Genomic DNA, 12,128 nt, shown 5'->3' with positions numbered 1-12,128 from the left:
GTGACTTTAGATGACACTGGTCAAAGTTGTATTATTGTACATTGCTCATTATTTGTTTTCCCTTCCACTTTACTTTAAGCATCTTTACACCAAAACAGGTGCGGGGACATCATGATCAAATCCTTATAGGTTTAGAGCGTTCATAGTGGTGCCTTAAATTTTGTTCCTACCACGTATGTCCTCATGTTTAGAGTTTAGAAGACTTCCAGCGAGGTTGAGTTAAATTCCATATGATAGAGGGACTCGCCAAATACCTTTAAAAAAATCTTCAAATGTGAGAATCGTATAGGGACTCAAATAATGGCCCCAAGGTTGTTTTTTGAGTAGGAAACAAACCCCATCCACATGAATGTTGCATAGCAGCGTCCCATACTCTCCCTTCACATGCAAGTGCAACCTTACTTGCCAGGCAACTGTTGATGCAACGTAGGCATGGGTCCAGTACCGCACTTGTGCCTTTCAACGGTCTAGATAGCCTCTTGTTTTTATGGACGACCATCATACTCAACAAAATAATATTTTATTTATAAATTTGACGATTTACTATAAAATCCTCATATTGAAGACAATATTCTTTTGAAGCCCCTAAAAAGAGTCCTAAAGAGTGGCGATGGAGACCCTAAAACATTGTTTCTCATTGAAGATGCTCTTACATAAAGAAACTTCTTTTATGGCGTAACATGAGAGGTAGAAAGAGAGACATATAAAACAAGTAAAATCAATATTAAATAGTTACATATAAATCAAACCCGTGGAAAGAATCATACAACGTTTGAAACTCGGGGAATAGAAGAGTTATTGTTGCAAGAACATTCTAGGACAACCATAATCACCTACAATTCATATAATACAACATTCGGAAACTATTAATGTGTTATTGGAATTCATATTTTTCTCAATAAACAATACGATATTTACAAAAATACTTTACAACGGATTGTTAACTCACCCACAACAACAGTCAACAACTTACGATCAAATTTATAAAAAACAGATATCGTCCTCAACACCCAAAAAAATCAATGGGCTAAATTGGCTAAATGAGCTTAAGCTTCATGGACCTCGGGCTTGTTTATTAGCAACCATTCGGCCCAATATGTAAGCTTTCCGGTTTCGGGTAGGACGATTTGGAAATGGGAAATACAAACCAAAAAGGAAAACAATACTCAACCGAACAAAACGCTAGGACCTCGTTTACTAAAACATAATTAAAATACGATGAATTGAATTGATGAGTAATTAAATTGATGAGGAGTTAGAATTGGATTATTATTGTAACTGTTTACTAAAGTTATCTGGAATCGGAGTAAAAATAGTATCGATTTCGTATAAGCTGTTTACTAATTTACCGGAATCGGAATACAATCCAATACAATTACTAAAATGTCCTTATCGAAAATAATAATACAATTAACATGGAATCGGGGTAAAACTGTATTTTCAGTTCCAATTAACATTGAATTGAGATTTTTTTTATTTAAAAAATTAAGCATTATTTTTTTTGTAAATTATTATAAAAAAATTATTTATTTTAAATGTCAATTGGAACTGAAAATACAATTTTACCTATACTTTTAACAGTCATTTAACATAAATCTTACTTTTGGACTAAATTTGCTAACATTCTTGACCACAAGGGTGTAAGTCCTAGTTTTTTCACTATGGGGGTCATCATGCAAGTTTCCTATGACCACGGGATGAATAATCCAATTTGGCCGGAATTGAATTACCACCTACATATAAGAAATCCAATTCCACCAATACAAGGAATTGAATTCCTAAATTTGTGTGGACCCCGCTGCTTTTTTAATTCTTTAACATTTAGTAAAACACCAAAATACTCTGTAATCGAAATTCAATTCTACATTTCAATTCCGACGTTGTAGATTGGTATATAAAACAAAATCATAGGATCGAAATCTCTACTATCCTTACCTTAACCGACCCACGAGGTTACTAGAAGACACAAACACCCCTGCCCATTTTCCCCAAACCATCACCTTACGTAGTCCAATTTCCAGGGGCACAACCGTCAAATCTCTCACTTCCGTACCCTAATTCCCTCCCCGCGCCCAACTAACACTCGCGCCCTCTTTCTACATAATCACTCTTTCGCCGCTAAAGTTTCCGTCAGCGATTTAGGGTTAGGGTTCCGATTTTCGCTCACTTTCTCGCGCCTTCTTTTTTTTTCTCGATTCGCGAGAGAGACTGAGAGAGATCCGTTAATCTGTTAGTCCGCCGACGCGAGCTACCTCCAATTGACGATGGGAGTTCCGGCGTTCTACCGGTGGTTGGCGGAGAAGTACCCGCTCGTGATTGTCGACGTGGTGGAAGAAGAGCCCGTCGTGATCGATGACGTATCGATTCCGGTCGACACCAGTAAACCAAATCCTAATGGGTTGGAATACGACAATCTGTATCTCGACATGAACGGGATTATTCACCCCTGTTTCCACCCAGAAGATAGGGTAACGATTCGATTTAATTTCTTTACAAATGTGTTTACGAATTTCAAATTTTATGATGTCTAAAGATTTTACCCCTTTTACTGTTATCAAAATTTTGCCTTTGTAGCTGTAAATTTGTTTAGGCGGCTTAATTTTGTTACCTGAATGATGCAGCCTTCTCCCTCGACCTTCGACGAGGTATTCCAGTGCATGTTTGATTACATTGACAGACTGTTTGTGATGGTTCGGCCTCGAAAGCTATTGTACATGGCGATTGGTGAGTGTTGGAATTGGAACGGATGTTATGTTTTATAGAAAAGTAGAAGGAAATGCAATATCGTATGAAATTTGCGTAATGCTAATTGTTGGAAATTATTGATAGATGGTGTTGCCCCCAGGGCAAAAATGAATCAACAGCGGTCTCGGCGATTTAGGGCTGCGAAAGATGCAGCAGACGCGGTACGTCATTCTGTGGATTCTAGGTGGGTCCTCCATGTGTTTGCACGTGAAGGGCTTTTTTTTTTTTTTTTTTTTTTCTTCTTCTGTTAATTTCTGATATGTTCATCAATTGCAGAGAACTGGTATGTTTATATATCCTCTGTAGCTGAATCAGAGTGGTGTTTATATTTAGGAGTTAACAAGTGATGTTGACAGAAAATTATCTCAAATATCCCCGTTAGTGCTAACATCAATTCTTATTATATGCACATTGTTATTTTTACTAGTCATTGTTTGGGTTATGCAAGTGATGCAGTTTGTGTAATTTTTGTTATGAATCCTGATAATCCAACACAAGCTTAATGGAGTTGTGGAATATGTATTTGCAATAAGTTTTTTTTGGGGGGGGGGGGGGGTCATAACTCAATCTTCAATCTCGTATTAGGGAAATTGAAGGAACATAGCTTCTCATGTCTCTCCCGCTTCCCTGGTATTTGTGTATACTCATTGTTTTCCTGAATCCTTGCCTGTCACATTTGTTCCATACAAATACAGCCTTCATTGGCAGGGGGAAGTAGATAGGAGAAACGAAGCCAAGTCTTTATATTTATTGATTTTTGGTTCTCTTTTATAGGCAGCTGAAGAAGAAAGGCTGCGTGAGGAGTTTGAAATGGAGGGGAGAAAGCTTCCTCCCAAACAAGACTCACAAGTTGTTGATTCCAATGTCATCACTCCTGGAACTGAATTTATGGCTGTTCTGTCAGTAGCATTGCAGTATTACATCCATCTTAGATTAAACAATGACCCAGGATGGAAAAATGTTAAGGTATTTTCTATGCTTTGTTCCCTTGGCTTCCTGAAGTTGTATTGTGTTTTATTTTTGCAATTAATAACTATTACCTAATTTTATTGCTCTATCAATGCTGATGAATATTCTTTTCTTACCAATTTTTTTTAATATTTTGTTTTGGCAGGTTATTCTTTCTGATGCAAATGTTCCAGGTGAAGGCGAACACAAAATTATGTCCTATATTCGTCTTCAAAGAAATCTTCCTGGTTATGATCCAAATACACGCCATTGTCTGTATGGTTTGGTATGTTTCTTCCTTCATTACATGCATCTTCTCATACCCCTAATTCATTCATCCATTGCTTTATAAACCCCCCTGGTTATTCTGGTAATTTTTTTTCCTGTAGTCTATTAATGTGTGGTCAATTACAGGATGCTGATTTGATTATGCTTGCTTTGGCTACCCATGAGGTTCATTTTTCAATTCTTCGAGAGGTATGTATTTATGATTTTGCAATTTTTCATTTTAAAAATCAATTCAACTTTGTTTTTCTGTATGATTGGCATCTTCATTGGTTTCAATTCTCCTACAGTGTGTTTCATGATTTCCACCTTCATTCCAACTTATAGTTGTAATTTGGCTATGCAACATTCCAGGTTGTATTCACACCCGGACAGCAAGACAAATGCTTCATATGTGGTCAGGTGGGTCATTTAGCAGCAAATTGTGAAGGTAAGGCGAAACGGAAGGCTGGAGAGTTTGATGAGAAAGCTGATGGTGAGGCTGTGCCCAAGAAGCCTTACCAGGTTAGTTTTTGCAATATATTGATTGGAAGGAATGGTTGCGAATTTTGTACTTTAAGTATTCATTTTAAAGCCATTGCGAATTGGAGATTTCATTGAATAGAACTAATGGAATAACTTTATTCCTATTTTTGAAATACCATGTGACAATTATATATTGAATTTTTTTTATCTCTTTGCGCTCTGTTTTGGCAGTTTCTCAACATCTGGACTCTTAGAGAATATTTGGAATATGAGATGCGAATTCCCAACACCCCATTCGAGATTGATTTTGAGTGCATTGTGGACGATTTCATATTCATGTGCTTCTTCGTTGGTAACGATTTCTTGCCACACATGCCCACGCTGGAGATTCGTGAGGTATGTAATTTTTATTAAGTTTGCAAAATAGGACATAATAGAAATTTATTTTCCAATCTCATGTTTTAACAGAAATATATTAACTTCTTTATGTTGTTTGTTTGATAAGACAATGGGAGGGCTAAAAAAATAAAAATGAAAATAGGAGGGCTTGAAAGAGTAATAATTTCCTGTTACAACTTATAACATTCTCATTGGTGATTGTTCAGGGTGCGATCAATTTGCTCTTGGCTGTATACAAGAAGGAATTTAGGGCATTGGGTGGATATCTGACTGATGGAAGCAAGGTAGTTAATTGACTATTGTAGGTTATTTTTAAGCCAATGAATTACATTTGGCTTAAGCATTTTTTTCATAATGTTCTTTACCTACCTTTTTTTTTCAGCCGAATTTAAGTCGGGTAGAGCATTTCATTCAAGCAGTTGGATCTTATGAAGATAAAATATTTCAGAAAAGAGCTCGATTGCATCAGGTTTGTTCTTTATTAGCCCCTTGAAACAGTATTACTTTTATGGCAATCCAGTTACCAGCCTTGTCAGTTTTTTATTTTAGATAGGCAAGATCGTTGGTACTGTGGTCAGCATGATTGTATAACCGTGTTGATTTGCATCGCGTGGATAAGTCCAAAGTTTTTTTTTATTTTTTTATTTAGTGCACCTGTTTAAATGGGGGTAAGGCTAGCCGACATTCACCTCTCCCAGACCCTGCGTAAAGCGGGAGCCTTGTGCACTGGGTACGACCTTTATTTAGTGCACCTGTTTAGGCTGTTTAGTGATGGAGCATGGTACTTAGCTATGGTTTTAGAATGTTTTTGAGAGGGGTGGGGGGAACTTTAGGTTTCAGATAGCTTGTTCAAGCTTTCACAAGAAAACACAGGATTTGGGAGGGAGGATACTTTTCTCAATAAATGTGAGCTGAAAGAGTGCAGATAAAATCAATCTGCTCTTGGAAAAGGTCTCTGTTGCAGTAGATAGAGGGTTTTTGTGCTAGGTCTGGGATGTGGCCTTTTGAGCAGACGCCCCCTTCTAAATCCGTGGATGTTTACCTATTATTGTGCTTGTATGAATTACTTGATGGGTCGATTAATAGATGTTATACTGGTGTGATTAGACTGCTTTATGTTATAACAAATCCGTGGATGTGGCCTTTTGAGCAGACGCCCCTTTCCAAATCCGTGGATGTTTACCTTTTATTGTGCTTGTGTGAATTACTTGATGGGTGGATTAATAGATGTTATACTGGTGTGAGTAGACTGCTTTATGTTATAACAAAAATTTTCCCCCTCTCCCCAGCGTCAGGCAGATAGAATAAAGCGTGATAAAAGGCAATTAAGAAGAGGAGATGATGCAGCGCCCCAAGTGCAACCAGATTCTTTGGTGCCAGTTTCTCGGTTTCAGGGATCTCGTCTTGCTTCGGGTCATACAGCTTCACCTTATCAACAGTCTGGAAAATCTAATGATCAAGGAAATCCTCGAAAGGTTGCACGTTTGTCTTCGGAGACGTCAACTGTTGGTGCTGCTATTGTTGAAGCCGAGGACAGTCTTGAACTAGATGTATGTTTTTTAGCTCAAGGGATCACTTAAACATTTTTAGTCTCTTCTTTGTATCTACTTTTAACTATGTGATTCGTGACGATGACCGTAATTTTAAATCTCTATTGTACCATCTTGTAATAATCGCTTTACAAACAGGGTTAGGTGGTTAATGAGTTCTGCTTGTTATATATTATTAATGATGTGGTCGTTAAGGTGGTTAATGAGTTCTGCTTGTTATATATTATTAACTATGTGGTCGTTAAGCTGTCACTTTTTTTTCTTCTTCTAGGAACATGGAAACAAAGAAGACTTGAAAGCAAAGCTGAAGGAGATTCTTCGTGAGAAATCTGATGCTTTTAACTCTGGAAATCCCGACGTAGACAAGGTTCAGTTACTTACCGTACATATATTTGATATTTTGACATCGGCTTTTGCAAGGCCTATGTTTAAAGCATTTGTAAGCTTTTTGGAAATTTGATAATTTGTATTGTCTGCTTGTATCTTGGAAGTTGGAACCATAGAATTTGCAATTATCTTGCATTCCCTATGAAGGTGACCTGTCACAACATTGTTCTGTATTGTTTTATGGCAGCTTTGAATGCTGAATGTTAAACTGTTGTCTAGTTTATGCATATAGCTGTTGCTGCATTGCTCTGTTTACCTTATTATATTTGTTATGCTATAGCTGAGAAGCTTGAATTTTGTTTGCTGGTTGCATTGTTAATGTGATTCTTTTTGTCTTGTATCATTAGGTTAAATTGGGAGAACCTGGATGGAAAGATAGGTATTACGAAGAAAAGTTTTCTGCAAAAACTCCTGAAGAACGTGATGCAATTAGAAAGGATGTTGTACGTATATGAGTTCTGGTTCTGCTGATTTCAAATGTTTATTTATGTACCCATTAGTTTTTCTCATATTTTTTGTTTGGGTAGGTTTTGCGATACACTGAGGGTCTATGTTGGGTGATGCACTATTATTATGAAGGTGTTTGCTCGTGGCAGTGGTGAGTAGTTTTGATCCACCTTCCTCCACTACATGATGAAGGGCTTTCCCCTTCCTTTTGCTTTTGTAGCATTTTGCAGTGACTGGAATTATTAATTGTATTTGGATGGGGGTTTTTATTCTTGTATAAGGAGCAGGATTAGATTAGGAACATTTTCCTTTTTTTTTTTAGAATATCGTACAAAAATGCGATTGCATATCAGAATAATGCCATATAGATGGGATTTTATTGTAACATTTTATGTAAAAACTGCATTAATGATCTTATTAATATATGTTAATCGTGCCATTGATTGCCATTTTTTTCAGGTTTTACCCCTATCACTATGCACCCTTTGCTTCTGATCTGAAAGACCTTGGTCAGCTAAATATAAGTTTCGACTTGGGCACTCCTTTTAAACCGTTCAATCAGCTATTGGGGGTTTTTCCTGCTGCAAGGTTTGCTTTTAATTTATTCCTTTATTAGTAAATTATCCATTAAGTAAGGCACTAATGATAATTCGTTTGCAGCTCCCATGCTCTTCCTGAGCACTACAGGAAGTTGATGACTGATCCAAATTCACCTATCATTGACTTTTACCCTATCGGTATGTTTTCTTGCCTAATATTTGGTGGTTTTAGTTTTCCTTTTTTTTTACTTGCTTACTGACATTCTTCTCTGAACCTTTATTTGCTATCAGACTTTGATGTGGATATGAATGGGAAGCGGTATGCATGGCAGGTAGGTTTCTTTCTAGTAAAAATTATAACTATATTTTGCTTTTGGTCATGATGATACGGTGTATATTGGACAACTAGCGAGCAGAGTTTGACATCATTTGCTTTTCTGAAGGGTATTGCAAAGTTACCTTTTATTGATGAAGTCCGCCTTCTAGCTGAGGTTGAAAAACTTGAACATACATTGACGGTAGGGTATTTATTTCATTTGATTTACTTTGCACTACTGATTTTGGTATTCTATTTTGTCTAATTCAACTTTTGCTTTTGGATTGTAGGAGGAGGAGACCCGGAGAAACAGTGTGATGTTCGAGATGCTTTTTGTTGCATCGTCTCATCCTCTATCTGTATGCATATATTCTCTGGACAATCGATGTAAACAGTTAACAGACAAAGAGCGAGTTGAAGTCAAGGAACGGATTGATCCCAAGTACAGGTTTGTTCTCAGTACATTTACCCTGCTTAAGAGCAGCAACCAGATTTCTAATTTGAATTTTACGGTATACCGTTTCTATTTTCCATTTGAGCTAGTTTTGATAGGTTAATTCTTTTGATTGGGAAAACCGCGTGCTATAGATCATATGGCATGTGTTCCATATTGGTGGCATAAGGCATATGCAAGTTGATATATTATATATTTTTCTTGGGAATCATGCTCTAGTTTGGCACTTTGCAATCAATTATTTCTATCTTTTTCTGAACTAAGAAAATCCCTTTTTTTATCCAATTGTTCATTCTTGGGAAGAGGAAGAGCTGAATGAAACCAAAGTTTCCCGTACAGTTTTGAATTAGAGACGTAAAAAATGATGAATCAACATCGACTCCACAGTGGCAAATTTTTGGCTCTTGATGGAAATGTTTGCTACAAGAATATAAAGCCATATTTCTGTTTACATATTTTCTTATTGATCATGTATTTATGACGACCCCACTTAGTGGGATAAGGCTTTGTTGTTGTTGCTGATCATGTATTTATGAATTGTTTGAGATTATTTTCTGATTTTATTTAGGGATGCATGCAGTGAGGGGATGAACGGTTATCTGTCTCCATGTACTGGGGAGCCTTGCCCTCCGGTTTTCCGGTCTCCTGTTGACAGCATGGAGGATATTATGGACAACCAAGTAATGTATGTATTTCAACTGAGAAATTCATTTGCTATAAAATATACTGTGAGAGAGAGAAGAAACACTATATTTTATTGATGGGTATTCTTTACACTAAGGTGTGTTAGGTAGTTTAATTGGATGTAAATAGAAGTGGCCTTTATTAATACAAAATGGCTTCATTAATGGATTCGTTCTATATATAGAAGTGATCATGCATTTCTGAACTGTAATTCCCTCCCTTTGATGTTCAGATGTGCGATATACATACTACCGGATGTACATAAGCATATAACTCGACCTCCAGCAGGTGTTATATTCCCGAAGAAGGTATATAGTCCATATTGATCTTAAGCTTGTTTTTTCCAATTAGATTTTTTGTTGTATGGGTGTTATGCATATGCATTGTGAGTGTTGCTTTATGTGTTTGCATGTGCTCCTTTGAACTTCATGACTTGTCCGTTGCCTTTAATTTTCGGTAATGAAAAATTATTTTGTTTGCCTGTGCTGCTTTCCGGGTTTCTCATTTAAGCATTTCAGGTAATAAAAAATTAACTTGTCCGTTACCTCTAATTTTGGGTAATAAAAAATTATATTGTTTACGCCTTGGCACGTCATTAATGGAGAAGTTCTATGTAGTCCACTAGTTTGATGCTTATCATTATATTGACATCAAATTGTTTTCAGACCGTTACAGTGGGGGATGTGAAGCCTTTACCTCCTTTATGGCATGAAGAAACCGGGCGAAAGCCATGGCATGAAAATTCTGGGCGGACGCCATACGAAAGCTCCCAGTAGGTCCTTTTAACAAATCCATTTTGATAAATATGCAGCGCCCCTTGTCCTCCACAGTAATTTATTTTCTCTTCTGAATGTATTTTTTACAATTTTGGATTTTGCTTTCAGTTCCAGGCAGAACCCTGCAGGAGCTATTTCTGGAAGACAGCTCGGGGCAGCGGCACATCGCCTTGTTGTTAATAGCTTACAGGCTAAAACGGATTCCAATGGGTATGGCAATCACATGCATTCGCATCGACCATCTTATGCCGAGCCTCAGTATTATCCACCGCCTCCTTCCTATGCAAACAACGGAAGCTATGATCAGGGACACAGTAGAATGCCGCCACTTAGGGCAATCCACCATCCTCAACAGCAACCCCGGGCTTCGAATATTAGTCACGGTGACCGTGGGTATAATGTCGCGCAGTCTTCAACGGCTGTCCACTTTCAGAACAGGCCTCACACTCAGCACCATGAAAGGAATTCTGGGCATGTATACTACGAATCAGGAAATCACCAGAACGGTGGGCCAATCTACCCTCAGAGACCTATTTTACAGACTCCGCCGGGAGTCGGCGGTGCTCCTTATCCAGGTGGCTATAACTACTATCAGAGTTACCAACCATCTGCAGCGTCTGGCCATCATGGTTATGATGACTGGGTTCCACCGGTCGGCCATAACCCGGGCAGAGGTTATGGCCGCCCTCAGCAATCCGGAAACCAATTCTCTGGATTGGACAGGAGAGGAAATAGGAGGCCACCTGCACCCCAGTATGGTTATGGCCACAAGTAGAACGACCTTCTGCTTGTGATGAAATTGTTGTACTATATTTAGGCCACGAACGGCAAAAATGGTAGCGGAAGTTATTTTCCGATTTGGTTTGTGTTTCTGCTACACAATACGCGCCGCCGCGGTAGGCGTTTCGACGGCAGCAAAGTATCCATTCTTCCCAAGTGTAATTTAGATAAAACATTCTCGTCAGTGTAGCGTTTATTTTATTTTATTTTATTTAAATTTTTCGTTCATTTTTTGGAAAATAGAATTAATGACTTATTTGTTTACTTGGTAAAGAACCAAGATTTATTTGACCAAGAAATAAGATGTCAGTTCTATTGCTATAAATCTCCCTCTGGCCCATTTAAAAATCTAATTGGGCCTAAAAAGGAACGGTTCAGTTTCCTAGATGATTGGGCCGTGGTAAAAACAAAATCCTAATTGGGCCTCTTAAAATGTTGGAGAAGGATGGGCCGCGGCTCATACCAATAAACGGATGGGCCGCTTAAGAAGGCCTTCTTTGTCCTCTATCACCCGGGTAGTGTCCTTTTACCGTTTTGCCAGTGAGGTTTAGACAACTAATCAAACAGTGCTTCAATTGCTAAAGGGGTATTATAAGATGATGATGTTATGAAAATGTAATATAAACCATTCTAGTCTCACAAAGGACAAAATATTGTGTCCTGACGCTATATAGGCAATATACACGGGGGTGGAACCAATAAAAATCAACAAAAAATAGTTTCGGAACCTAGTAAATGGTGGAATCACATCTAAAAGTCCTGCAATATTTTCCTAAACTCCCATGCAAAATACTTCCTCAAACTATAAATTTCAATTTTTTTTTCTTCACAAAAACTGAAATATAACCCATGTTTTCAAACCAATTTTGGTAATTTTTACAAGATTTTTTTTTTGAAAGCATTTACACGATTAATTATAAGCCAAAATTCAATTCAGTCTCATCTGGACATTCCAAATATTTTTGACACATGAAAGTACATTTGGGGGAGCCTGTATTAGTTTATATTCGTTTTTCTATTTTTCAACTTTAAAGGTCAATAAAAATAGTTTTGAGACCTAGTAAATGGTAGAAATTCATCCAAATGTTTTGCAACATTTTTCTTAAGCTCTCACGGAAAATATTTCTTAAAAATAAAAAATTTTAATTTTTCAACAAAAACTGTGAGTTATGACCCATGATTCCAATCAATTTGAATTTTTTTACAAGAGTCGATAGAGTCATTCTCATCGCACCATATGTTTTCTAAAATTAAATTATTCTGAAGATTTTCGAAGAATAAATGTGACAACCCATCCCTAGTTCTACGATTTTATAAATTTTAAAAGAATGAATTTACGAAAATGCCCTAGAG

The 12,128-nt window shown here is 37.3% G+C and overlaps 1 protein-coding gene across 4 annotated transcripts; it reads left to right on the top strand.

The window, feature by feature from the left end:
- Positions 1 to 1,977: 1,977 nt before the first annotated feature.
- Positions 1,978 to 11,100, top strand: LOC103428601 (5'-3' exoribonuclease 3-like). 4 transcript variants are annotated; one of them, XM_008366716.4, is made up of 23 exons: positions 1,978 to 2,468; positions 2,622 to 2,724; positions 2,830 to 2,906; positions 3,520 to 3,711; positions 3,860 to 3,979; positions 4,108 to 4,170; positions 4,333 to 4,482; positions 4,675 to 4,839; positions 5,049 to 5,126; positions 5,225 to 5,311; positions 6,132 to 6,392; positions 6,664 to 6,759; positions 7,127 to 7,222; positions 7,307 to 7,377; positions 7,686 to 7,814; positions 7,887 to 7,963; positions 8,057 to 8,097; positions 8,209 to 8,283; positions 8,372 to 8,529; positions 9,104 to 9,220; positions 9,452 to 9,527; positions 9,885 to 9,991; positions 10,104 to 11,100. In XM_008366716.4, the coding sequence occupies exons 1-23, from the start codon at positions 2,265 to 2,267 to the stop codon at positions 10,768 to 10,770; spliced, it is 3,210 nt and encodes a 1,069-aa protein (XP_008364938.3). In that variant the 5' UTR covers positions 1,978 to 2,264; the 3' UTR covers positions 10,771 to 11,100. The 4 variants fall into 4 exon arrangements, with proteins under 4 accessions (XP_008364938.3, XP_070682617.1, XP_070682619.1 ...); XM_070826516.1 differs by having other exon boundaries at positions 2,052 to 2,468; positions 9,116 to 9,220; XM_070826518.1 differs by having other exon boundaries at positions 2,090 to 2,468; positions 2,830 to 2,929; positions 9,116 to 9,220.
- Positions 11,101 to 12,128: the final 1,028 nt, after the last annotated feature.

This window comes from Malus domestica, chromosome 08 (genome assembly GCF_042453785.1).
Source record: "Malus domestica chromosome 08, GDT2T_hap1".
Classification (NCBI taxonomy): domain Eukaryota; kingdom Viridiplantae; phylum Streptophyta; class Magnoliopsida; order Rosales; family Rosaceae; genus Malus; species Malus domestica.
The sequence above is the reverse complement of the archived record's forward strand: the minus strand, read 5'-3'. Positions and strand labels throughout refer to the sequence as shown.

Bases quoted from the DNA above. Each gene is read 5' to 3' on its own strand.
- LOC103428601 (XM_008366716.4), top strand. From the start codon at position 2,265: ATGGGAGTTCCGGCGTTCTACCGGTGGTTGGCGGAGAAGTACCCGCTC. The intron at 3,980-4,107 runs GTATGTTTCTTC...GGTCAATTACAG, and splicing joins GCCATTGTCTGTATGGTTTG to GATGCTGATTTGATTATGCT. The intron at 7,964-8,056 runs GTATGTTTTCTT...ATTTGCTATCAG, and splicing joins CATTGACTTTTACCCTATCG to ACTTTGATGTGGATATGAAT.